The sequence below is a fragment of the Enhydra lutris genome, unplaced genomic scaffold (genome assembly GCF_002288905.1).
Source record: "Enhydra lutris kenyoni isolate GAN:26980312 unplaced genomic scaffold, ASM228890v2 scaffoldscaffold46, whole genome shotgun sequence".
In the NCBI taxonomy this organism is placed as follows: domain Eukaryota; kingdom Metazoa; phylum Chordata; class Mammalia; order Carnivora; family Mustelidae; genus Enhydra; species Enhydra lutris.
The window spans coordinates 12580408-12604927 of record NW_019154130.1 but is presented as its reverse complement, the minus strand read 5'-3'; the positions used below and the strand labels follow the sequence as shown (position 1 = coordinate 12604927).

The 24520-nt window shown below is 48.7% G+C and overlaps 1 protein-coding gene across 1 annotated transcript in view; it reads left to right on the top strand.

The window, feature by feature from the left end:
• LOC111156475 (kinase suppressor of ras 2) overlaps nt 1–24520 on the top strand; it is a 390957-nt gene that overhangs the window by 316185 nt on the left and 50252 nt on the right. The window contains exons 9-13 of the mRNA XM_022517399.1: nt 725–851; nt 10299–10467; nt 18260–18301; nt 18962–19028; nt 22842–22890. Coding sequence (XP_022373107.1) covers nt 725–851; nt 10299–10467; nt 18260–18301; nt 18962–19028; nt 22842–22890 — 454 coding nt within the window. The remainder of the gene's footprint in view (nt 1–724; nt 852–10298; nt 10468–18259; nt 18302–18961; nt 19029–22841; nt 22891–24520) is intronic.

The following is a 24520-nucleotide window of genomic DNA, read 5'->3' as shown; positions in this document are numbered from 1 at the left end:
CCAGCTGTGAGCCCTGCTTCTTGTGTGGCTGGGAGGTCCTAACATACTAAGCCTTCCTTTCCGGGATCCTGGTGGCCTGGTTTACGACAAGTGTGTTACGACAAATGTAAGGACGATTCCAACACAAAAGTTAGATGGGGACAGGGACAGGTGACCATTCTGAGCTTGTCTGTTGATTGCAGACCCTAAGGAATCAGGAACCGCTTGTATTTCAAAGGAGGGTCAAGTCTGAAATGAACCCCAGTGTGAGACCATTACGGTGTTGAAAACAACCTGATAGATTCAGTTTTATTATTAAAATTTCTAATGGACAAGTCATTTATTGACAATATAAAGATTTTAGAAACCCGGGGCGCCTGGGTGGCTCAGTGGGTTAAGCCTCTGCCTTCGGCTCAGGTCGTGGTCTCGGGGTCCTGGGATCAAGCCCCACATCGGGTTCTCTGCTCAGCAGGGAGCCTGCTTTCCCCTCTCTCTGTCTCTCTGCCTACTTGTGATCTCTCTTTAAAAAAAAAAAAAAAAAGAAAAAAAAAAGATTTTAGAAACCGGAGAACACCTGATCTTACTACCATGACAGGATAATTACCATTTTTGGAGAATTCCCTCTTGTTCCTGGGGGGGGAGTGGGGGCGGGCCTTCGGGGTGGGGTCCGAGCTATGCTCTCCTGGCCAAACCTTTTAAAACCAAAGTGGTACTTAAACTCCCAACTTGCTGTTTTTACCCCTACGGATCCAGCAAGGTTAGTCCGAACAGAGTCCGTGCCGTGTGACATCAACAACCCTCTACGAAAGCCACCCCGGTATTCGGACCTGCACATCAGCCAGACGCTCCCCAAAACCAACAAAATCAGCAAGGTGAGGCTGGGGTCCTGCCCCGCAGGGACATGCTGGGGCCGGCAGCTGCCAGGAGGGGCGGGGGGTGGGGGCAGGGCAGGGGCAGGGCTTACACAGATGGCTCTGGGAACCCGCACCTCCCAACCCACCTGGGTTCTCCTCCTTCCTTGCTGTTTGTGCAAGTAAAGTTTGGGGGCCATCCAGCCATCAGTGGAGATTCAGCGCGCCGGAAATCTGTCTGGTTTTCAAAGAGGGCACACCGAAGTGAGAATGAATGAGTCTGTCGAGGAGGGGGCAGTAGGGAGAGCAGGAGAGTCTGAGCAGGTTCCTGAGTGGTCCAGACCTGCCCTCTTCGCTCTGTGAGATGTTCAGCCATCTGCCAGGATTAACTTCGCAGATGGTTCTGGGCTGACACAGCTGTTGAATCAGACCACCAAGAGATTGGGGGTGGGGGGTCTATTTCTGAGCTCCTGTTGGAGACTCGGTGGATGGATAAGTGGGGGGCCCAAAGCTCTGAGCCTCGGCCAGTTTGGTTGGCTTCCGGCTGCTCCTCACAGGGTAGTCAGCAATGAGCCTCTCTGTGCATCTTTCTCTCCACTGTGGCATGGAAATTTCCGGTGTGATTTCCACATCCTGTGTTTGGTCTGTTGGTTGGACTGCATCAGAACTGTCCCAGGGAGACCTGCAGCCTTACGGTAGGAAGCAAAGGCTGCACATGCCAACAGGTGAGTTTTCAAGCTCCCCAATGCTTTTGTGCATTGTGTGGGAGGTGCATAAAGTATAAATCAACCCAAGCATGTGGGAAGTCACCACCTGTGTTCAGAACCCAGAGGAACATTGAGATGGCTGAGTGATCTCTCCCTGGCAAGGCTCTCCGCTGGAGAAAGCTTCCGCCCCTCCCCCTTCTACCCTCCACGCTGCAGCCAGAGTAATTCCTAATGAATGTAATTTGAATCCTGTCCTCCTCTGCTTAAAAACCATACAGTGGCTTTCTACTGTATATAGAAGACAAATCAAGCTCCTTACGGCAGCCTGCAAGGCCATGAGTAATTTGGCCCCTTGCTCTATCTCTGACCTCCCTTTGCATGCCTCCCCACCAGAGCCCATATGTTCTCTCTCGAGCGCGCTATCACCCACCGTTTTTACTACTAGCTCTCAGTCATTCACCATCTGGTTCCTTGTGACATCATCTGAATGGTTGAGAGCTTAGCCTCTGAAGTCAGGCAAACCTTGCAGTCAACCTTGGCTTCTCCCCACGTACTAGCTGTGAGACTCTGGGGAAACCATTCATTTTTCTCGGCCTCAGTTTTCCCATATGTGAAATGGGTGTATTCCGGTTATCTACTGCTATGCAACAAAGCTCCTCAAACTTACTGGTGTACCAAAGCCTTTTAATGATGCTTGTGGAGTCTGAGGGCCAGGAATTAGGACAGGGTACAGTGGGGATGGCTGGGCTCTGCTTCATGATGTTCAAGGATTCACCTGGGAAAACCCAGACAGCTGGGGGCTGGAATCTTCTAGAACAGAGATTGGCAAACTATGGCTTGCAGGCCAAACCAGCCCAGCACCTGCACCCGTTTTTGTGACTAGAGTTATCTTGGAATGAGCCATGCCCATATTGTCTATGGCCGCTTTCACGCTACAAGCTGGAATTGAGTGGTTCCAGCAGAGATCACGTGACTTACAAAGCCTAAAATATTTACCATTTGGCCATTTCAGGGAAAAGTTTGCCAACCCCAGGTCTAGAGCCAGCTTCGGGGGTTTGGAATGGGATGCATCAGAGGCAGGGTTCAGCGGAGACTCAGTGGGAGCATCTAGATGGGGACTTGCCTTATGGTTTGAACTTCCTCACAGTTTATCAGCTGCAGGGTAGTGGGTCTCCTCCATGGCAGGTGAGGGCCCAAAGAACAAGTGTTTTAGCCAACTGGGGCTTTTATAACCTAGCATTATAACAGCCAGCGCACTGTCTTGATTTGTCCTTAGCCAAGGGTTGGTATATACATGTATACACCATACTGTTGGGGGCTGTCGCGCTCCCACTCAGATTCAAGGGGAAGAGGCATAAATCCCACCTGTCGATGGGAGGAGTCCAAGGAATTTGAGGCCATGTGTTAAAGTGTCCATGATGGGGTGCCTGGGTGGCTCCGTCATTTAAGCATCTGCCTTCAGCTCAGGTCATGATCTCAGGGTCCTGGGTTGGAGCCCCACATCGGGCTTCCTGCTCAGGGGGGAGCGTGCTTCTCTCTCTCTCCCTCTCCCTCTGCCCTTCCCCCTGCTCATACTCACTCACTCTCTCTCAAATAAATAAATAAAATCTTTAAAAAATAAAAAACAAAGTGTCCATGGTGGCTAGGAGGAGCCCTGACCTCAGAGAGTTGTTTTGGGGATGAAACGAGAAATCGACATAAAGACATTTAGTAAGGTTCCTGGCACATGGTAAGTGCCCAGGAAATTCTAGATGACATTATCAGATTCAGGCTTCGGCTTCCAATCCAAATGTCAGGTGGGGTCTGCTTCTTCTTTGCTATTTGCAAAGGATACATACAGGTCTCTAGAAGGGATCCCCACTCCAGGGTTGCTCTGGGGACTCACATTGCTCAGCTCCTGAGAAGTGACTGTGCGTGTCTGTAACCCGTCCTTTTCTTTGTCACATCTTAGGGGGCAGGCTGCTCAGAGCCATCTCGAGACCTTCCCCTCTGGCTTTGCAGGCACCATGAGCCTCTCGATCAGATGGGACAGAAACGCAGGTCAGATAGATCAGTGACTACGACATCGTTCTGCTTGTCTGCCAGCAGGAGAATTTGATAAGAGAAATAAATTAACCTCTATTTAGAAAGCAGCTTCGACTTGAAGGTGGGCAGGATCTATCGCAGAGCTGGGTTATTTTTTCCTCTCTTTCTCTTCTCACTGGCTTCACACAGATTCTTTTTGTCAGGCAATGATGTGGTTAGTGCAACAGATATCTGAGCCAATTTGGTCTGAAGACTTCCTTTTCATTGCTCTGTCTCCTCTCCTGTCTGGCTCAGTCAATCCAGGTTCACAAAAAGCCTAGCTTTTTCTTCCAGCAGAATACTTAGAGTGTGCATTTTGGAGTCAGAAGGGCTGGGCTTGGAACTTTGTTTCTTCATTGACTAAGTGGTCCTAGCAAGCTCTCTCTACCTTGGTTCCCACCTCCAATCCCCAATCCCTATAAAAGAGGCAGGATGGGGGCACCTGGGTGGCTCAGTGGGTTAAAGCCTCTGCCTTTAGGCAGAGGTCAGGTCATGATCTCAGAGTCCTGGAATTGAGCCCCGCATCAGACTCTCTGCTCAGCGGTGAGCCTGCTTCCCCCTCCCTCTGTCTCTCTGTCTGCCTCTCTGTCTACTTGTAATCTCTGTCTGTCAAATAAATAAATAAAATCTTTTTTTCTAAAAAAAGAGGCAGGATGATAGCAGGTGTGATTGGGATCATGGAAATGATTAGATGCAATGGTATGCGTAAATTACTTAGTCCAACACTGGCTACTCAGGGCCTGGAATGGCTTGATGATGAAGAGGAGAGGGGCAGAAGGAGGAGGAAGAAGAAGAAGGGAAGAGGGAGGAAGAGAGGAAGAGGAGCAGGAGATGGCGGAGGAGCCAGAAGAGGAGGGGGAGAAACAGCAGCCTCTGCCAGCTCCTTGGGGAAGCAGTCTACAGCACTCACGCTTCCACATCAAGGCATCCAAACCCCATCTGCAATGGTGTCCAAGGCTGCAGGTCTGCCTGCTGCCATGATGCTATTTGGAACAGCTGCATGCCGGCTTGCCCTTTTCAGCTGGTCTTGTGCTCAGGCCAGCTCCTTGGACCTACAGGAAGACCATGAATCATTGTTCTGTTCTCCCATCACGACCTTGACTCAGTTACTCTTTGTGATCTGCTCCAGTCTGTTACTGTTGACTGGTTTCCTCATCCTCTACCTTCCTTTCTCTGTGTCTTTGCTTCAGCTGCCATATAGTTCCTACTTCTCATAACCTTGGCTTATTTGTTTTCTGGCCTGTTGTGGCTCTTCTGTTGTCTTTGAAACTCATCTCCTCTCTGCCTATTCTCCTAATGCTGTTTGCCATTCTTCCTGTCGGCCAGCTCATCTTTTCATTCCATATTATAGTCATGGGCCAGCTGCCATCTTGTTCTGACCTGTGGTCCTGCACTGGCGGTGGGCTCTAAAGGTCACAAGACAAGTATGGCTGTTTAGGACTGTCTATTCGGCACCATCTATTGGGTTGGAGGGTAGGGACAGTTTTCTTAGGAAAAGTCCATGAGAGAGGCAGTTACCATCACCACCATGTCCAGACCAGTGCACAACTGGGCGAAATGGGAACCTGGGAGATGAGCATGCTTCGGTTTGACTCCTGAGTCAATTGTGAATTTCTTGTGACTTGGCACGATATTGTGTTTCTGCTGCTGGGGTGGAGGTTAGGACCTGGGCCACCAACTCTCTGTATGACTCCAGCAAGTCACTCCTGCTCTCTGAGTCTTAGTGTCTCCATTTACAGAATAAGGGGTTGGACTGGGAGATCTCTGAAGGATGTTTCTGCATCTTAACTGTGCTCAGAAAGAGGAATTATGCCACTAGCCCTTCCCAGAATGATCTGGTAGAGTTTGGAATGCAACCTCTAATTGCTGGTCCCATCGGGCCATAGATCTGGGTCTGACCAGAAGAAGGAATTTCCCCTCCTATTGTAGCAATTTGGCCAAAGAATGTGGGCACCATATGCAGTGCTTTCTTGGGATGATTTTCTGTATTCACAACAGTCCTGAGCTACAAAGATGAGGAAGACCTAATTCTACCCTCAAGGAGGTGGAGATAATTCCTTTCTTTATGAACACAATTCCTTCTCCCCTCCCTCCCTTTATCTCGCCTTCTAGTTCTTCTTCTTTCCCATTAACTCACTCATTCATATAACACTTATTGCTATCTCTTATGTTTTTATTCCTGTGCTAAGTTCTGCAGATTCAAAGATGGATAAGACACAGTCTAGTAAAATGAGATAGATCTTTTTCCTCCATCCCTCTCTCCTTCTCTTGATCCCTCTAACCCTCCTCTTTTCATTTATTTCTTGTTTTCCTTAATTTTGGCTTCATCGTTTCCTTCATTGCTGGTCCTTCCATCCAGTGGAAGGACCACAGTGTGCCTGGTGTGTTTCTAAGTGCTGAGAATAGGGAGCTCCTAGCCTAGAGGATGAGACAAACAAGTAGGCTGAGAAGTGACTGGGTAGAAGCAAGAGCTGAAGCCGAGGGAGTAATGCAGAGCTAACACTAGGAGTGAATGGTAGGCTTTACCTGTAGAGCAGGGGTCGGGGGAACTTCTCAGTGGATGGAAGAGGTGAGCTCTGTCTTGTAGGCAGACTAGGGCTAGACAGATATTCCAAGTAGAAATAACAGCATGTCCCAAGCCTTGAAGATGTGAAGTGGCCTGGTTTGTGTTGGGGACTGTGAGCTCCTCACTTAGCAATAATGCAGTACCCCTTCCTGATGAGATAACGTCAGTGGTGGCCTGGTGGAGTCAGGACTTCTCCCAGCACCCATCATTAATGAGGCTATTCCCCCTGTCTTTGGTGTCAGTGGATTACATGGGGAGTGGTGATGAGGCACTCCTACTTCTCCCAAAAAGAGTGTATCAGTGGAGGCCTATGAAGGAGCTGGAATTCCCACTCCCATCCAGTAACAGGAGGAACCCTGCTGCTCTCAGGTGCCAACAGAGGCAGAGAGCCTAGGTATCTACCCTACTCAGCAGTAACAACACAGCACACGCCCTCTTCCCTGCTAGGGCAGTGTCACAGAAAGCCAGCTGAAGCTAAAGGTTTCAGTAAGACCCAGAGTCTCACAATGTAATACCCAGGTGTCCAGGCGTCAATGAAAAATCACTTGTCACACCAAGAGCCAGAAAGATCACAAACTGAATGAAAAAAGACAGTCAATAGATGAGATAAGTGAGATTTTGGAATTACCTGACAAAGATTGTTAGAGCAATCAAAAATGTTTCAATAAGTGATTATGAACAATCTTGAAACAAATGAAAAAAAATGGGAAATTGCTGCAAAGAAGTAGAAAGTCTCAGCAAATAAGTAGAAGTTATAAAGCAGGACCTATGAAAAATTTAGAACATACAACTAGGAAATTTATTCATTAACATTAAAAACTCAGTGGAGAGACTCAGTGACAGAATGGAGGGGCAGAGGAAAGAATACGTGAGCTTGAAGATAGAGCAGTAGAAATTAGACAGTGGATTAAAAAAAAAAATGAGTAGAGCCTCAGGGACCCTTTGGACAACAATAAAAGGTATAACATTGGTGTCATCAGAGTCCTGGAAGGAGAAGAGGAAGAGGTCAGGGCTGAAAAGTTCTCCAAGAAATAATGGGCAAAAACTTCTCAAAATGGGCAAAAAACACAAGCCCTTGTTCCTACTTTTCTAATTCAGAAACTAATACACATACTATGTTCATGGATTGGAAGACGCAACAGAGTTAAGATATCAGTTCTCCTTAAAATTGATTCCTGATTCCTATCAAGATCCAAGCAAGATTTTTTTTAATAGATAAAGACAGGATTATTCTAAAAGTTATATGAAAAAGCAAAGGAACTTGAATAGCTAAACAACAATTTTGGAAAAGAATGAAGTGGGAGGAATCTGTTTGCCTGATTTCAAGGCTCATTATATAGTTAACAATAATCAAGACCAAAGAGGATATACAGATGGCAAGTGAACACATGAAAAGATGTTCAATATCATTAGCCATTAGGAAAATGCAAATTAAAACCACAGTGAAGTATCATGACATTCCTATCAGTATGGCTAAAGTAAAACATAGTGAAAACACCAAACACTGGCTGGGAGACAGAGAAAATCACTCATACATTGTTAATATAAAATGGTGTAGCTGCTCCAAAGAACAGTATTTGCTTTTTCTTTAAAAATTAAACATGCAATTATCATGCTGTCCAGAAGTTGCACTCCTGGGTATTTATCCCAGAGAAATAAACACTGTTGTGCGTACAAAACCTGTGCACCAATGTTAACAGCAGCTTTATCCACAGTAGCCACGGAGGGGAAACAACGTAGCTGTCCTTCAGTGACTGAACGGTCAAACACGCTGGGATACATCCATGTCATGGAACACTGCTCAGAGATTAAAAGGAACAAACTAGGGGGCACCTGGGTGGCTCAGTGGGTTAAGCCGCTGCCTTCGGCTCAGGTCATGATCTCGGGGTCCTGGGATCGAGTCCCACATCGGGCTCTCTGCTCAGCGGGGAGCCTGCTTCCCTCTCTCTCTCTCTGCCTGCCTCTCTGTCTACTGTGATCTCTCTCTGTCAAATAAATTTAAAAAAAAAAAAAAAAAAAAAAAAAGGAACAAACTATCGATACACTCAACAGCTTGGAGAAATCTCCAGAGAATTCTTCTGGGTGGAAAAAAGAAAAAGCCAATCCAGAAAGTTTGCATACTGTATGATTCCGCCTATATAGCGTTCCTGAAATGACAAAATAATAGAAATGGAGACCAGATGAGTGGTGTCTTAAGGTTCTAGATGGGAGGGAAAGAGAGGGAGGTGGGAGTAGCCATGAAAGGGCGATATGAGGGATCCCCATGGTGGTGGAAATGTTCTGTGTCTTGGCTGTATCCATGCAATGTCTGCATTGGGATACTATGCTGTAATTTTGCAAGACGGAATTATCAAAGAAAACCCGGTAAGGATGCGTGAGATTTCTGCTACTTCTTAAAACCGCCTGTGAATCTACAGGTATCCCAGATAAGAAGTTTCAAGGCAGATTGTGTCACCAACATAATTGCTCCCATTTACTGACAGCCAAGGGCCTCGGCTCAATGCCAGGGGCGTAGATGCATGGGTAAGCGCATCTAAACATAGTAGACCCAGCCGGTGGCGGTTCTTAGCCCATGTAAGGGATGAGGAGAGGCTGGATCTCACGGAAGTGAGCTTACTTGGAGGCAGCGGGAGTGAGTGTGTTCTGGGAGGGTGACATGGACAGCACAGCCATCCGTTGGGCAGCCAGAAAGAGAGTGCCCGCTACTCCTTCCCCCCCCCCCCCCCCGCCCTTCCCCCCTGCTGGTTGGTGTTTATTACGCTGACTCTGGAGTTTGGCAGGTAAACATGACCCATTGTCAAATAACCGGCTTGCACAAAATCATCCTCAGGCACCGTAGCCCATTGGAGTGATGGACCTCAGTAATGCAGGGACTAGGTGACTGGCATCCTGTGAGGGGACAGGCAGTGTGCCCCGGAGAACACTTAGTTCCTCTGGCTTTGAGAGGCAACACTTAGTTCCTCTGGCTTTGAGAGGCAGGAATCACTTTTACGGGACATTGAGGTTTGCTGGTACTCTCATTTTACAGTGGGCAGAACTGAGAACCAGAGAGGTTAAGCATTTGGTCGCAGATGCAGGGGGGAGGGGTCGCTGTGGGAACTGTGAGTCTAGGTTTGCCTGACTCAGCGGCATCTGCTGGGCTCAGTCTCCTGTGGTTGCCATAACAACTGGCCACAAACTGGGGAGCTAGAACAACAAATATTTTTTCTCTCCCAGTTCTGGGGACCAGGAGTCTGAAATCAAGGTGTTAGTAGGGATGGTTCCTTTTGGAGGCTCTGAGCGAAAATCCATTCCATGCCTCTCTCCTAACCTCTGGTGGCTCTGGCCATCCTAGTCCTGGCTTGGCTTAGAGACGTGGCAGTGTGATCTCTACGTCTGTCTTCATGTGGCCTTTCCCTCTGTGCATGTCTCTCCTTTTCCGTTTCTTATAGGGACGCTTGACATTGGATTTAGGGCGCACCTTAATCCAGAATGATCTCCTCTTGAGATCTTTAATTACATCCGCAAAGACCTTTTTCCAAAGAAGGTCACATTCTGAGTTTCCCAAGGGGCAGGGCTTTTGGGGGACACTGCTCCCGATCGCCACCCACCCCCCCAGCCAGGGACCATTCTGAGGTTGCACACTTCGATTATGTCCTCATGTTCACTTAGAGCCAGCTCGGGCTCCAGGAGAGGCAGTGGCGCCTCCAACTGAGATGTGCGGGAAGAAGCTGAAGGCTCGCTCTCGCGCCCTCTCTGGAGCTGTCAGGCTGTTGATTCTTTAATAAACACTCAGGAGGAGAGGTGTTAGGATGGGAAGAGCACTCTGGGCACCTCGGCGTGGGGCTTTCCCAAATCGAAAGGCACAGAGAGCATGGCTGTCACCTACATGCCTTTCATTACATGGTAACCTTTCGCTCTGGAGTCCAGGCAGTGGGTGGGAAATTGATGCCAGGAACTGTTCCTTCCACAGCTGGATGCAAACTAGCTGGTGGGTGGGGATGATGAAGCTGGTGGGACGTGGGAAGGGTCTGGTGGCTAAGGGAAGCGGCTAAGGATGCTGGCGTGGGTTCCTTCCTGCTTGCCCACTCTCACTGCGGTGTCTCTGCTTCTCTGCCTCCCCCTGGTCCCTGCCCTGTTTTCTTTCTGCAGGACCACATCCCTGTCCCTTACCAGCCAGACTCCAGCAGCAATCCCTCATCTACAACATCCTCCACGCCCTCCTCGCCAGCACCGCCCCTCCCTCCCAGCGCCACACCGCCTTCTCCCCTGCACCCTTCCCCGCAGTGCACGAGGCAGCAGAAGAACTTCAACCTGCCAGGTACCTCTGCACTTGGGATGCTGTGGTGGGAGGAAGGGTTGGGCTCGAACCAGAGCCGTGTCTGGGTCGGTCCATGCTTAAAGGTAAGGCGTTGAAGGCATGCGGCTGAGTCTTCCCATAGGCAGGGCAATCACCACATTATTACCTTATTTGATCTTTAGGGTTGCCATGAAGTAAGCCTTCTTGGCTCCATTTTACAGATGAGGATACTGAGGCTCAGAGAGGTCAAGGACTTTTGGTCAACAGCAACCCAGTGTCTCCAGCTAGGTCAGTCATGGGGCGGGGTGGGAGGGGCTCTAATCAAGCTGGCAGTTGTCTCATGAGCTAAATAGCTTGAAATTGGCATCAGGATCCTGGGCTCGCAGCTGGGCAGGGCTGCATTCAGACAGAGACTTACTCCAGATGTCAGGATAGGGCTCAGAATGAACAGCTGGGGTCCTGGATTCAGTATCCGGTTCTGCCGTGTTCATGCCATATGACCTCTGACTTGAGCTTTCCCACCTTTGAAAGGATACAGATGGATGAGAGGATCTGGAAGTTTCTCCCAGTCCACAAATTCCAAGGCATCTGGCTGCTGACCTGAGACCATGCATGGGGCTATAAGATGCTGGAAAAGCCACTCATGAGATGTTTGGCTTCTTGGCCTCTTTTGTCATTAGACTTAAGGGATCTCTCTCTGCTCAGTTGGGCCAGATCTAAGAGTACACCCACATCTTCTGAGGTCCAGCCCAGTTCACTACCTTTTCTAGGGCCCTTAGGACTTTCTAACTTGGCTGTATTTGCAGGAAGGAGGCTGGTGGGATGAGGTCTGGCTTGACCAATGGGAATCAGAATCTAGATCTCTGTTGTTCAATATGCCCCATAGCCACATGTGCCTGTTTAAACCAAAATGAATTAAAAGTAAATATAATTGAAGTTTTAATTTTTCAGCCACATTAGCTGATTGATTACTCATTAGCTGCTTGGAGCTGGTGGCTGCCATATTGGCCAGTGAAGAATACAGAATATTTTTATCATCACAGAAAGTTCCACTGGACAGTGCTGATCCGGGGGCTGATTTCCCTTTGAGCCAGCAAGCTTCGTGCAGGGGGAGGAAATCCAGGTTCTCAGCCACGGGTCACACTTCCAAACCCAATAAGCCACGAATGAATGGTGGGTAGGCAAAAGGGGGCCCATTCCCACACCTAGGCAGCACCCTGATACCACTATTGATTTAAGGACAAGCTGTTGCCTGCCCACACTGTTTTGATCTGGGGCTATGTCCATAGGAATAAGGCACATTTTGGAGTCTTGACAATATGGGGATTTTTTTGTGAAGTTCAAGCCTGAGGCAATCTTGTATCTGTCTGATGTGAAGGCCACTCAGTTGGCAGCCACCAAGGACCATAACATGAGCCAACAGCTGGAATCATCTCGGCGTGTGCTTCCCTGAGCCAATGAGGCCAAAACTGCCCACTATGTCCACAGGCTGGGGCTCCCACTGCCACCTCCGGGGTGGTCCATTTCTACTTCCCTGGAACGGGGTGAATGGATACTTCATGACCCCCCCCCCAAATCTGAGGGAAAGTGGGTGTCTGGGTGCTTTCTTAGAGCTGCTCGACCCCACCCCTGGTCACTGACTTTGGGGTACTGTCCCTGAAACTGTTTGCTGCTTGCTTAATGACCAGGGACTGAGAAAGGACCTCCTAAGGGAGCAGCGTGTGTCCGAATGCCACAACTCTTTCTGCCCCTCAAAGACTCTGTGGGCATCTTTAGACAAGACACCTGGCTGACCAGGGGTGATGGCTGTCTCCCTGAGCTGTTTCATTCCTTTGGTTGGGTCCCCCGAGGCAGGGTCCTCACTGATTGTCTACTCGCCTGCCCGTGGATCTGCACATCTTCTGGAGTGTCTCATAACTGTGACGTCTGGGGAGTGGGCTGAGCGGTGCTCTGAGTGAAGGCACTTTAGTTAAGAGTATGAGCTCTGGGGCTGGGCTGCTTGGGGTTCAAATGCCTGCTCTGCTACTTCATACCTGCGTCTTGACGAGCGAATCAGTTACCACTCTGAGCCTCTGTTTCCTCCTCTGTAAAATGGAGATAATAATAGTATCTACTTCACAGAATCACTAAAGGACTAAACCTGTCATTCACATACAGAGTGGAGCAGAGTGCCTATCTCCCTGAAGATCTTGACAAATGCTGGGGCGCCTGGGTGGCTCAGTTGGTCAAGCACCTGATTCTTGATTTTGGCTCAGGTTGTCATCTCAGGGTCATAAGATCGAGCCCCACATCAGGCTTCACGCTGGGCATGGAGCCTGCTTAAGATTCTCCCTCTCCCTCTACCCCTCCTCTGCTCTCTCTCTCTCTCTCTCTCAAAAAAAAAAAAAAAAAAAAGACAAAACAAACAAAAAACACCATGGCTACCATTTTTGGCATTTCCCACCATCACTGCTAATTCATATGGCCCTAATCAGAATTCTAGAAATAAAGATGAAATCCTCAAATACCTTGGTGTTAGGAGTAGGAATTGAATTCAACCTTCCAAGAAGGTAATTTTGCATTGTCTGTCAAAGTTTTATATGTACATTCCTCGGACCAGCAATATCACTTCTAAGACTCTATATACAGATTATATTTGCGTAGGGCACAGGGATCAGTGCATAAGGATTTCATTGCGGTAGTGGGAAATCTGGACTCAACCCAAGAGGGGAATCGTTGATTACAATCAAGAGGGGAAATGGTTGATATGCTGTAATATTCCTGCATAACCAAATATTCAGCCGCCCTTAAAAAGAATGGAGGGGCTCCTTGTAGATATCCTGACATGAAAGATATCCACAATATCATTTCGGTGGGAAAATAAGTGATTCGCAAAGCAGTTGGTGTAATAACATCCTTCGTATTCTACAATAATTACATACAGGTGTATACGTATGTTTATATGTGTGTGTATATATACTTGTGTATTTGTATATGCACAAAAAAAGCCTGCAAGAACTTCACGTGGCAGCTGTTTCTAAGAAGAGGAGTTTTATTTTATGCATTGCTACAATGTGTAGATACCAAGGAGCATGCGCCGCTTTTATAACCGGATGGTGATAATAAAATGCAATATGGAAATGGTGAGCAAAATAGGACCTTCCAGATGAGCAGCCGGATCTTCTCCCTTGACTTAGGAGGTTTTAGCAAAATTTCCTCAGGATGACGAGTGCCTGTCCTGTTCATATAAGTCCCTAGTCACTGTCACGCTCTCTACTGTGAGCCTTTGCTGATGGGAAAGCTGCTTTGACCATGGTTCCCTCCCAGCTGTTGAGTTTTCTAAAGACTGTTCCAGGTAATGCTTGGCATAACCAGTCCCCAGCATTGACTGATCTAGAATGTTCTTTTCTAAAAGGGTCCATGGGGTTAATAGGCATTTGGCTCACTTGTTAACCTCATGACATCTGAAAGAGTTTTTAGTTGGAAAACCAAGTGCATTAGGCACAGACTTGCTAGAATTTGTGATTGACTTCCTTGTTCCCCTGCCACTCTCCTCCAAATCCTAGGCCATATTTGACCTGGCCAGTGGCTCATGGGTGTTTCCTCCTGTCCAGAACCACCCCCTTCCCCTCACACTGCATTCACCCATCTGTTTCCATGACACATATTTACTGAGCATCTACTACGTACCAGTACTATACAAGGCACTAGGTATGAAGCTGTACACACACCAGCTGTGCCCTTTATGAGTTTCCAGTGGCTGCTGTGATAAATCACCACAAGCTTAGTGGCTTAAAACAGCCGAAACATATTATTTTATAGTGATGGAGGTCACGAGTCCAAAGTTGCTTTCACAGGGCTAAACATCAAGGTGTCCACAGGGCTGGTTTCTCCTGGGGGAGCTAGGAGAGAATCCACCTGCTTGCCTTTTCCCAGCCTGGGGGTGGACAACTTTAGGTTGAAGAGTCAGAGGGGGCTGAGTTCCGAAGATGAGGGGAGAGTTGACCGGTGGGGGGAGGGTGCATGTGCAAAGGCCCTGCCCCAGGGAAGAGCTGAAAAAATGTCCCAGTGACTGAGTGCCATGAGTAAGGGGAAAATGGCACCAGGTAAGCCTCAGGGCCGCAGGGAGGGGGTCTGGTCAGGCCTTCCAAGGCATGGCAGGAATCTGGGTTTTATTTAAATCTGAATTTTATTTAAAAGGTGTAGGCAGGAGATGACTTATCCTCCCTTCTTCCTTGTAGATCCTTCTCGAAAACCATTCGGGCTGCTTTGGGGGGAGGCCTTAGGGAAGGAGGGTAGGAAGGAGGGCTTCAGAGTAGAGGTGACTTCAAAGTGGTCTGCTTATGTCTCTGGCCTCGGGCTGCCTGAAGCTTCCCAGTTCCCCCGAGTCCTCTTCCATTCCAGAGAGTGGGAGACGCTCAGCTTTCCTGAACAGACCACTTGGGTTCATCAGCTTCCCGTTGGAATCGCTCCTCACTGGTGCCTGTTGTTGGCAAGGAAAGGGCCCATGGCCATGCCTTGAGTCCTCTCTGGCCACTGTCTCCTTTTCGGTCATCAGGAACAAGCTGTTCTCCAGCACACAGAGGGGTCGAGGATGGGGCTGGCTATGTGCTTGGAGGCATTTGCCGGCGTCCCTCTGCCTGACACCTGTCCCTTTTCAGAGCAGTGTCTCCTCTCCCTCTCCCAGCTGCTGCTCTGTGAAAGAATGTAACTGCCAGCTAGCCTTTTCTGCAGACACTGAATCCCCCATCCCAGTTGGGGAGAGAAGAAATCAGCTAAGCCTCTTGAGAACTCCGGGTAGTTTTTCCTTTTTAATTTTAGCCCCTTGTTGACAGGGTGCAATGAAAAGGAAAAACAAAACAAAACAAAACAAAAAAAAACAAGTTATCTAACAGAAGAAGGTCCTTGAAATCACGGAGGTTGGTTCTCTTTTAAAGCTCTGCTGTGTGACTTCGAATGAGTTGCTTCCCTTCCCGGGCACCTCATTTTCCAGAATTAGAAAATGCATCCGTTTGGATTCCAACTATCTGTGATATTTGGGGATCGCTGTGCTAGAAGAGAGTTGATTAATTCCACAAACATGAGTCCTGCGCCCATTGGTGCAAGGGCCCTTGGGATCCTGAGATGCCAACATTTGCTCTCTGTCCTGGGGGAGTTTATAAATCAGTTCCAACCTCAGGGGCAGCTAATGACTTTGCTCTCTGAAACAGATTTTCTCTTCATTATAAATCATTCTTGTCTGTTTATTAAGAGAGCTTAGAAAGATATTGGCTTAACCCCAGCAGCTAATGCTTACTCAGCACTACTGTGCACTCTGATCTCATGTAACGATGATCTCAGCCCTGGGAGGGAAAGACTGTTATTATCCCCATTTTACACACCTGGAAACCGAGGCTCAGGAGAGAGTTGCTCAAGCTTTTACAAACAGCCAAAGGAAGAGCCAGGATTCGACCCTTTAGGATCAGCCTCCTAGTCTTGCTGTCCAGCTCATCTTTGCTTTGAACTTGAAGTCAGCCAACTTTTTTCTATAATGAGCCTAACAGGAATATTTTAGACATTATGGGCCAGATGGTTGCAAATATTCAACTATGACATTGTAGCGTGACAGCAGCATATAAATGAATGAATGCGAGACTGTGTTCCAGTAGAACTTTATGAACAAAAACAGGTGATGGTCCAGACATGGGCTATGGTTTGTCAACCCCCAGCCCCAGCCTCTGATCCACTCCACGAGTTCCTGGTGAGTCAACGTGCACGTCATATGTTGTCCTGGACGTAATGAAATTATTTCTGGAAGCGTATTCACCAGTTCAGACTGCTGTCTGACCCCATTCCTGCTCACTTCCTCTGCCTGGGGAGCTGAAACTCTGTGTGACCTCCCCAATGCCCGTGGCACCCTGGCCCCACCTGCTCCAGCCCCTCCATCCATCCCACTGGAGTAACTGGTAACATCAGAAATCTTGGGGATATCCGGAACAGCTGGTCTCTGGTGAATGAACCGGAAGTGAAATGAATTGTAGGTGAGTCAGCAGCAAAGTTGAGGAAATTTCTTTTATCCCTAAATATAGAGATCAACTCATGCTCATGGTGGGCCAAATAATGGTACCCCAAAGATGGCCATGCTCTAATCCCAGAATCTGTGACTATGATACTTTCTATGTGACTTGTCTTTGTAGATGTGATTAAGTTAAGGATCCTGAGTTGAGTTAAATTAAGCTGGGATTATCCAGATGGAACCACAGGGGGACTTAAAAGAGGGAGATGAGAAGGTCAGAGTCGGTGGGAAGTGATGTCAGGACCAGAGTAGAGACTGAAGTGATGAGCTCTGGGCCAAGAAATGTGGGCTATAACAGCTGGAAAAGGCAAGGGACTGATTTTCCTCTGGAGCTTCCAGAAAGAACCAGCCCTGCCGACGCATTGATTTTAGCCCCTTAGGACTCATTCCACACTTCTTATACCTCAAGAATTATAAGAAGATAAACGTGTTGTTTTAAGCCACCAAGCGTGTGCTAATTTGTCACCGCAGCCGCAGGAACGCTCATACAATGCTCAATGCAGAAAATTTGGAAAACACGGGAAATGCATACTTTTCCAATTTTATTGAAATATACTTGACATATAACATTGTGTCAGTTGAAGACGCACAGCATACGTGTAGGAGGTTGCAAAATGGCCACCAGTCTTCTTACCCTCCATCTCCAACACACAGCTACAAATTTTTCTCTTCGTGATGAGAACTTGCAGGACCTAAACTCTCAGCCACTTCCAAATATATGAAGCAGTGTTGTCAACTGTAGTTCCTGTGATGCACGTTATATCCCCAGGACTTATTTGTCTTATCACTTGAAGTTTGTGCCCTTTTGACCACCTTCAGCCAGTCCCCTAACCCATCTGGTTCTGTTTCTATGAATATGGTTTTGTCAAATTCTACATATTAAGTAGTAATATTACAGTATTTGTCTTTCTCTGTCTGACTTATTTCACTTAGCACAGTGCCCTCGAGGTCCATCCATGTGGTTGCAAATGGCAGGATTTCCTTCTTTTTTATGGCTGAATAGTATTCCATTGTATATACATATGTAAATATACAGGGTGTGTGTGTGTGTGTACACACCATTTGCTTTATCCATTCATCCATCAGGGGACATCTGGTTGCTCCCATGTCTTGGATCCTATAAATAATCCCACAATGAATGTGGGAGGGCAGATATCTCTCCAGAATAGCAATTTTATTTCCTTCAGACATATTCTGAGACATGGGTTTGCTGGACCCTGCAGTAGTTCTATTTTAATTGTTTGAGGACCTTCCAGACCATTCTCCACAATGGCTGCACCAGTTTGCATTCCCACCAACGGTGCCCCACACTTTTCCCTCTCTCCACACCCTCCCCAGCACCTCCTTCTTATCTTTTGGAGAGTAGACATCTTAACAGGTGTGAGACATAGCTCATTGTGTCATAAAATATTTTTTTAAAGCCTCTCTAATCACTCTGGCTAAGGGAAAAAATTGATATTTTAGATTATGGCTTGACAAAGACTTTGTGTGTATGTGTGTCCCTACGTGATTAACAAAAATGGGTTTGTGCCCTGGTGACTCTCCGAGGTGAGATGCTCTGTTTTTAGGGAGCTGCAGTGGGGAGGTTGGCTTGGATGTATAGAGCTCTGGTTCTTCTATACATGCCCTCAGTCCCTTGTGATTTAGGGTGTCTGCAGGAATCTGGGAACTCTCTAGAATGGACAGAGAACCCACACCGTGGCTGCGGGAGCCTGATTTGTTATTTGAAGGGACAGCCCAGGGACAGCACTGACTTTGGCCTTTTCCTTCCTTTGCAAGCGTCCCACTACTACAAATTCAAGCAGCAGTTCATCTTCCCAGGTGAGTCCACGGGCTCGCAGGCCCCCCCCAGCAGGCCCTTGGAGGGGCACGCGTTGCTGGAATGGATGAAGGCAAGGGTTGTCGGGGGGGCGAGCTCAAAGAGGGCAACAGTGGAACCACCAGCCCCCAGGATCATGGTGAGCCGTGGAGGTGGGAGAAGAGAGGCTGGGTGGTCTCAAGGGCACTGTGGTACCAAGGAGATCCTGAGGCACAAGAGAACAGCCTGAGAAGCGGCCTGCAGTAGAAGGACGGGCCAGGGTGAGGAGGGGTCCAGAGCCACGTGGTAGTGGAGAGGTGCTCGGAGTGGCTGTGTTGGGCACCAGGAGATGCGAAACCGTGTGGGGCCTCACCAAAGAGAACTCAGGAGTGGGGGGGGTTCGGAGTTGACCAGCTGGGGGCTTCCGCTCAGAGGCTCCAGGCTCTGGCAACCCCCTCACGTTGTCAGTGGGACATTTTGTCCAGGGTGCCATCTTGGAATACTGGTGTGTGTGAGCGGGACAAGTTCAAGTGATCAAGGAAGGGAAAGAAGGGATTGGCCAGCCCCAGGGACGCACAGTCTGGTGAGAAGTTACTAGCTGCCCCATCTGCCAGGAATCAGGTCCTTGGGGGAGGTTGTGGACTCTGTGTTGGGTTTCTGACTGTCTCCCATCGGCTTCTCAGATGTGGTGCCGGAGACGCCGACCCGGGCGCCCCAGGTCATCCTGCATCCAGTGACCTCGAATCCAATGTAAGTAGAACAGAGACCTCCTTCTCCAATGCTGGGTCTTCAGTCTGCTCAGGGTCTCTGTCTTCTTGCTTCCTCTTCCTGGAATTGACGGAATGCGAGACTGCGGGAGAGAGAGACTTAGGGAATGACTCAGGTAAAGAGAGGGAGAGTGTGACAGCTTCTCTCGGCCTGGACAAGCCCGCTCTGCTTCGTGTCATGGCCCTGCTTGCCAAGGGTGATTTCCAGGGGCTGGACCATTTCCTTAGGATCCCCAGACTCTTCTATGATCAGAAAGATAACTTTCGGAAATAGCTAGAGCTAACGAAAGAACAGTTGTTGTATATGATTGTCCCCCACCTCTAAAAAGTATAATTGGGGTTCGTCTTGCACAAATTGTGCAAGCATAAAAAAGCACAACTTCGGGTTAGACTAGGGATCAGCAAACTACAGTTTATGGGACAAATCCAATTTGCCACCTATTTTTATAAATAAAGATTTATTGGTACACAGCCACGCCCATTTGTTTATGACATACTGTCTATATGGCTTTCATGGTAACTGAGGCTATAGGGTCTGCAAAGTTCAAAATATTTACCATCTGGCCTTTTATGGACCAAGTTTTCTGACCTCTGATTTTATACCGTTATCAGAATAATCTAAGCTAATTTTGGAAAACATGGACTTGTCTGTAAAAAAAGAAAAGAAAGATCATCACTCATAATCATACCACTCTTAGAACTTTGACGTGTGTTCTTTCTATTCATATTTTACATACTCGTGATTCATGGTCTCTGCCGTTTCCAGTCGGCTTTGTCACCCTGTAAAGCTATAGCATCGCACTTTTCGTATTTTTCTAGACTCTTTATAGGCATTGTTTTTAAGGGCCGTAAAATATCATCATTGATGTGGGAAATGTCCTTAATCATTTCGCTCTTGCCCGATCTCCTATCTTCGCATATATCACTGTCGTAAACAACACTGCAATGAATGCCTTTGCATGTGGCATCTCGAGTGTCCTTGGGACACAGACTGTCTTTCCAGGTGGTCTGTTGTTGGTGTAGCCCAACAGCCCAAACCACCTCCCTTGACTTCAGTTCTTTGGTTGTGGCCAAAGTGGAGGGCATGCTAGGGGACCTGATTTCAATTTGACTGGCTCCTTGGTTGTTCGATTTGACATTTTTTCTTCCTTGGTTGTTCTTCTGCTCCCCTAACTACTCTATCCTTTCTGACCGGATTTACGGACTTTGTTAAAGACCCAAGTAGCACATCTGTGAAATCGAAGGAGCGGCAATTTGCTGGGAATATCGTGCTGACATCCAGCTCCGGATCATTTCTCTGCTGCGCATACACCAGTTCCACAGTTCGTACAAGACGAACCCCAGGTTATTAACTGGCAGGCAGGGAGTGGCCGCAAAATACAGTAGCTGCCTGTGATCTGCTTTAACGGGCATGGAGCGATGGGCGCTAACTCTTAGTGGAAGGAAATAATTTAATTGCTGGGCTGCCATAATCACGCCTGGATGCCAGCAGAGGAGGGCTGCCTGCTTTGTTGTTGGGTGTGAGGAGGGAATCCAGCGCATTGTTCCACCCAGATCTCCCCAAGGCATTAAGTTCACGGCATTTCAGCTGTCGCGGGGTGCTTTCATTCGGCCTTCGCCCTTCCCGGCCATACTGCAAATAACTTATAAATAACTCTTTAACAGTAAAGCAAACAGCACTTTGTGACCCTCCCTTCTTTCCCCTTCTTTTCATTCCTCCAGCCCCTCAGGCTCCCTCTCACCTGGAGCCTCTCCAGCAAGTGGACTGGCTCTGTCTGCAGGGTCAGCAACTTCTTGAGGTCTCAGTGTCAGGAGAGCAGTGGCCCCTCAAATGAGCGGTGGGTAGGGGGATCTGCTAAGCTTCCCCAGAGGAAATAGGAAGGGAGCAAGGTGTTCATTGTGATTTTTTTCCTGCCCCTGGTTTCAGCTTTTCTGGGCCTTCAACAGCCCAGTTACTGTCTCTCTGCAGCCCTACACACCCACGCACATGCACACACACACATGCACGCACACACGCACACACATGCACACACCCTGTCCTCTGAAAACATATTCCCCAGAATACACACACGCACACACACACACACACACACCCTCTCCTCTGAAAACACATTCCCTAGAATACACACACGCACACACATGCATGCACGCGTGCACACACACACACACCCTCTCCTCTGAAAACACATCCCCAGAACACGCACACATGCACACACACACAACCTCTCCTCTGAAAACATCCCCAGAAACACCTCCCGTGCCCATCACATACCATGTGCTCCAACAATGCCTTCACACCTCAGTATATACCCAGCTACATTGTCAACATACAGTGTGCCCACGACATCCCCAGAGGCATCCCCAACTCCCATGCGCCCAGAACCACCCCTACAGAGAGCACATCCCATCGCATCCATGTGATACCCGACACGTACTTCGCACACACACATGCAAGCACCCTGTGGCCCCAGCACCCACACGCACCAGGAGCTCAAGCTTAGCCCAGCTGCAGCACAGGACCTCATGACTGCATCACCCTCGCGTGTGGACGCATACGCGTGTGCACACACGCATGTGCACATGTGCGCACACACACACCTGTGTCTTCCAGTCCAATACGGTTTCTCTCGTTCCCATTCCACGCATCCAGATTCAATGTGATTGGCAACATCCAACTAACTCAAACACTGAGGATTTTCAACAGACGTCCAGTAATCTCTCCGGGGCATTTCCACCGTACTCCATTTACTCGAGTCATACCTAACTCTGGGCCCTTGTCACGCTTAGCCTTTCTGCACAATGTCTCTGCGCTTGCTTTCGTCCCCTTGGTAGTAATGAAATATTTTTCAAAGTCAGGAGCTGGTTCCAGTTCCAACTCCATATCCCTTGGATGGCCTCGCCCTGTCCTGGCACACACAGGTTTTCCCCGCTATCTGAAAGTAGAGCGTGCCTGGGAAACCTTTCATGAGCCAAAAGAGTGTCACACAAAGAAGCAATTATCATTCATCTCTATGGAAAAATTGGGGGTGTCCCTCAACCCCCAAAATTACTTCTCTTAGGCTTTTCTGATACCTTAGGACACATCTTGCTAAGGGATTCACAAAGTACACGGAGATGAAGCCCAGATGCTCGTAGACACAGGTCAAATCTCTGGTGGCCGGATGCTGAGATGCCCAGGGTACGTCCCAGGGAAGGAGCTTGGAGGCAGCCCTCCCACTGCTCGGGGTGTACGACACCCCTGTAATGGCTCATTGCAAAACCAAGCTGAATGTGATGTTCACTTTTTACCCTTTTCCATGAAAGCAAAAGCCCTCTCTGAATTTCTTTTGGTAGATATCAGCATTGACCTTTCATAAAAGAGAAGTGGCGTGAGGCCAGCTTGCGGAAAGCTGGCGGTACCTGTAATCCCAAACCCTAAGGTTCTCCCCTAAGATTCCAAACCCAAGTGAACTCGAGCAATCTCGTTAATTCTTTCCTAGCAAACACCCGGGGCTCTGAGAATTCTTCCGCCCATGGTATTTCGGCCAACGTATAAGGAAGCTGCCAGATCAGTGGACACCGAAGCCATAAAGAAAAATGAGGCCCTGAGCAGTCCCGAAAATCTATTTAAAACAGTGTCCTTGTCAATGCTTTTTCATGGTGAGGTTATGGATTATTTTGGACCCAAGTGTTGAAGTGAATGTTGAGATAAAGCCTTGATGGGGAGGGCTTCTCACTCCAAGACTTCATACATGGATAAACAAGACACCGACCTCCTTTTCACCTGAGGGTCACGTTTCTTTTCCTTTCTTTAAAGCTTGGAAGGAAATCCATTACTTCAAATTGAAGTGGAGCCAACTTCAGAGGTGAGATTCCAAGAGCGAGAAGCACCTTTTTCCTGGGGCTGCCCAGCACTTGGCAGGGTCGATGGATGACTTTAATGACGCAGAGGGCTTGGGGTGGGTTGGGGCTTGTTTGATGGATGTTCTAACTCTGGGACAAGTGGCGGGGGGGCCCCTCCCGGCACTGAGACTAACGGGCCATTATATGGTGTGCATCGTGGAAAAGTTAGTCTTGCAGAAGTTGGCAAGGGATTTGCATTCTTAGTTGAAACATCAGCTTAGGGCCAGGTGAATACCGAGGGGATTGTGCCCCACTGCCTTCCAAAGAATACCCCGGGGAGGCAGGGTCCCCAGGGACAAGGAGCTTGGCGAGCTTTCGGAATGTTCTGGGGCTTCTTTCCATTTGCCAAAACTGCTGGAGGAACGAATGAAGTGTCCTGAGTTAGAACCATGGACTCCGCAGCACTGTTGCTGTGTCTAAAGCAAAGGGAGTAGAGCCCAGAGAAAATTCTGTCCTTTCTGCAATTACTGGGCTAGTCGAAAAATGATCCTGGGCGAGGCCAACCAATGGAAAGTGTGTCATTTCTCCAGAGTGTGCCACAAAGGGCGGCTTGCTCAGGTTTGGGGGCAGGAGGACCTCAGGCTGCCTCGTCAGGTGCCAAGCCTCTGGGAATCCCCACCGGCTGGGGCTCCTGCTGCTTCCTCACTCAAGCAAAAGAACCCAAGGGCCAGAACAGTCTGGTGCCACGCTGGGAAGTCAGGTCCCCGGACCTTCATTGTCTAATGATTCGGTGGTCACACCTAAGCATTCCTGGGCCACCTGGGTGTGCGGGGACAAAAGTGCAGCGTTCTGGCCCCGGCCTTCTCTTCTCTGATTCGGTAGCTCTGAATAGGGCCCAGGAATCTGCATTTTCTCTGGAAGCCGAGGGGCTATTGGATGCAAATGGTCAGGCTTGTACAAGGGCTCTCATCCCTTGCAAACCTCACACCATTGCGGGGGTGGAGGCCGGGTTTTATTAGCTCAACTTTATGATGAGAGAAGGAGATCTCAGAGAGGTCAAGCAGTTCACCCAAAGTCACACAGAGACCAGATTCCAGCTCATTTTGTCCGATTTAGGTAAGCCCTCCTAAGAGCCTCCCTTCTATGCCCTGTCCTCACGGCGGCTGAGGAAGCCCAGGGGTCTGCCCTGTGCAGAGGAGCTCTGACCGCTCCCTGTTTCTGACTCATCAGTTCCAAATCCCCTGGGGGAAGCAAAAGGCACTCCCTGCTGAGGTGTTTTGTGCAGACAGATCCCTGATGCATCCACAGTTCAGCCTGTTGTCTGTCTTACACGCGCACGAGCAGGCAGGTCAAAATATCACGACGGAATAGGAGGGCATTGGAGATTAGGTATTGAGACACCTGTGCCCCAGCCCCAGCTCTGCCTGGCCGTGCGATGTCAAACAACCTCCTGGGGTGACCAAGCACCCCTGTTTGCTGGGCCTGAAGGGATTCCCAGGGGGATTTTCATTTTTAAGTGATTTCTACACCCAGTGTGGGGCTCATACTTACAGCCCGGAGGCCAAAGGGTCCTATGCTCTACCGACTGAGCCAGTCAGGCACCCTCTCCCCAAGGAGGCTTCCATTGCCCAAACCAGCAGCCTCCAGCAAACC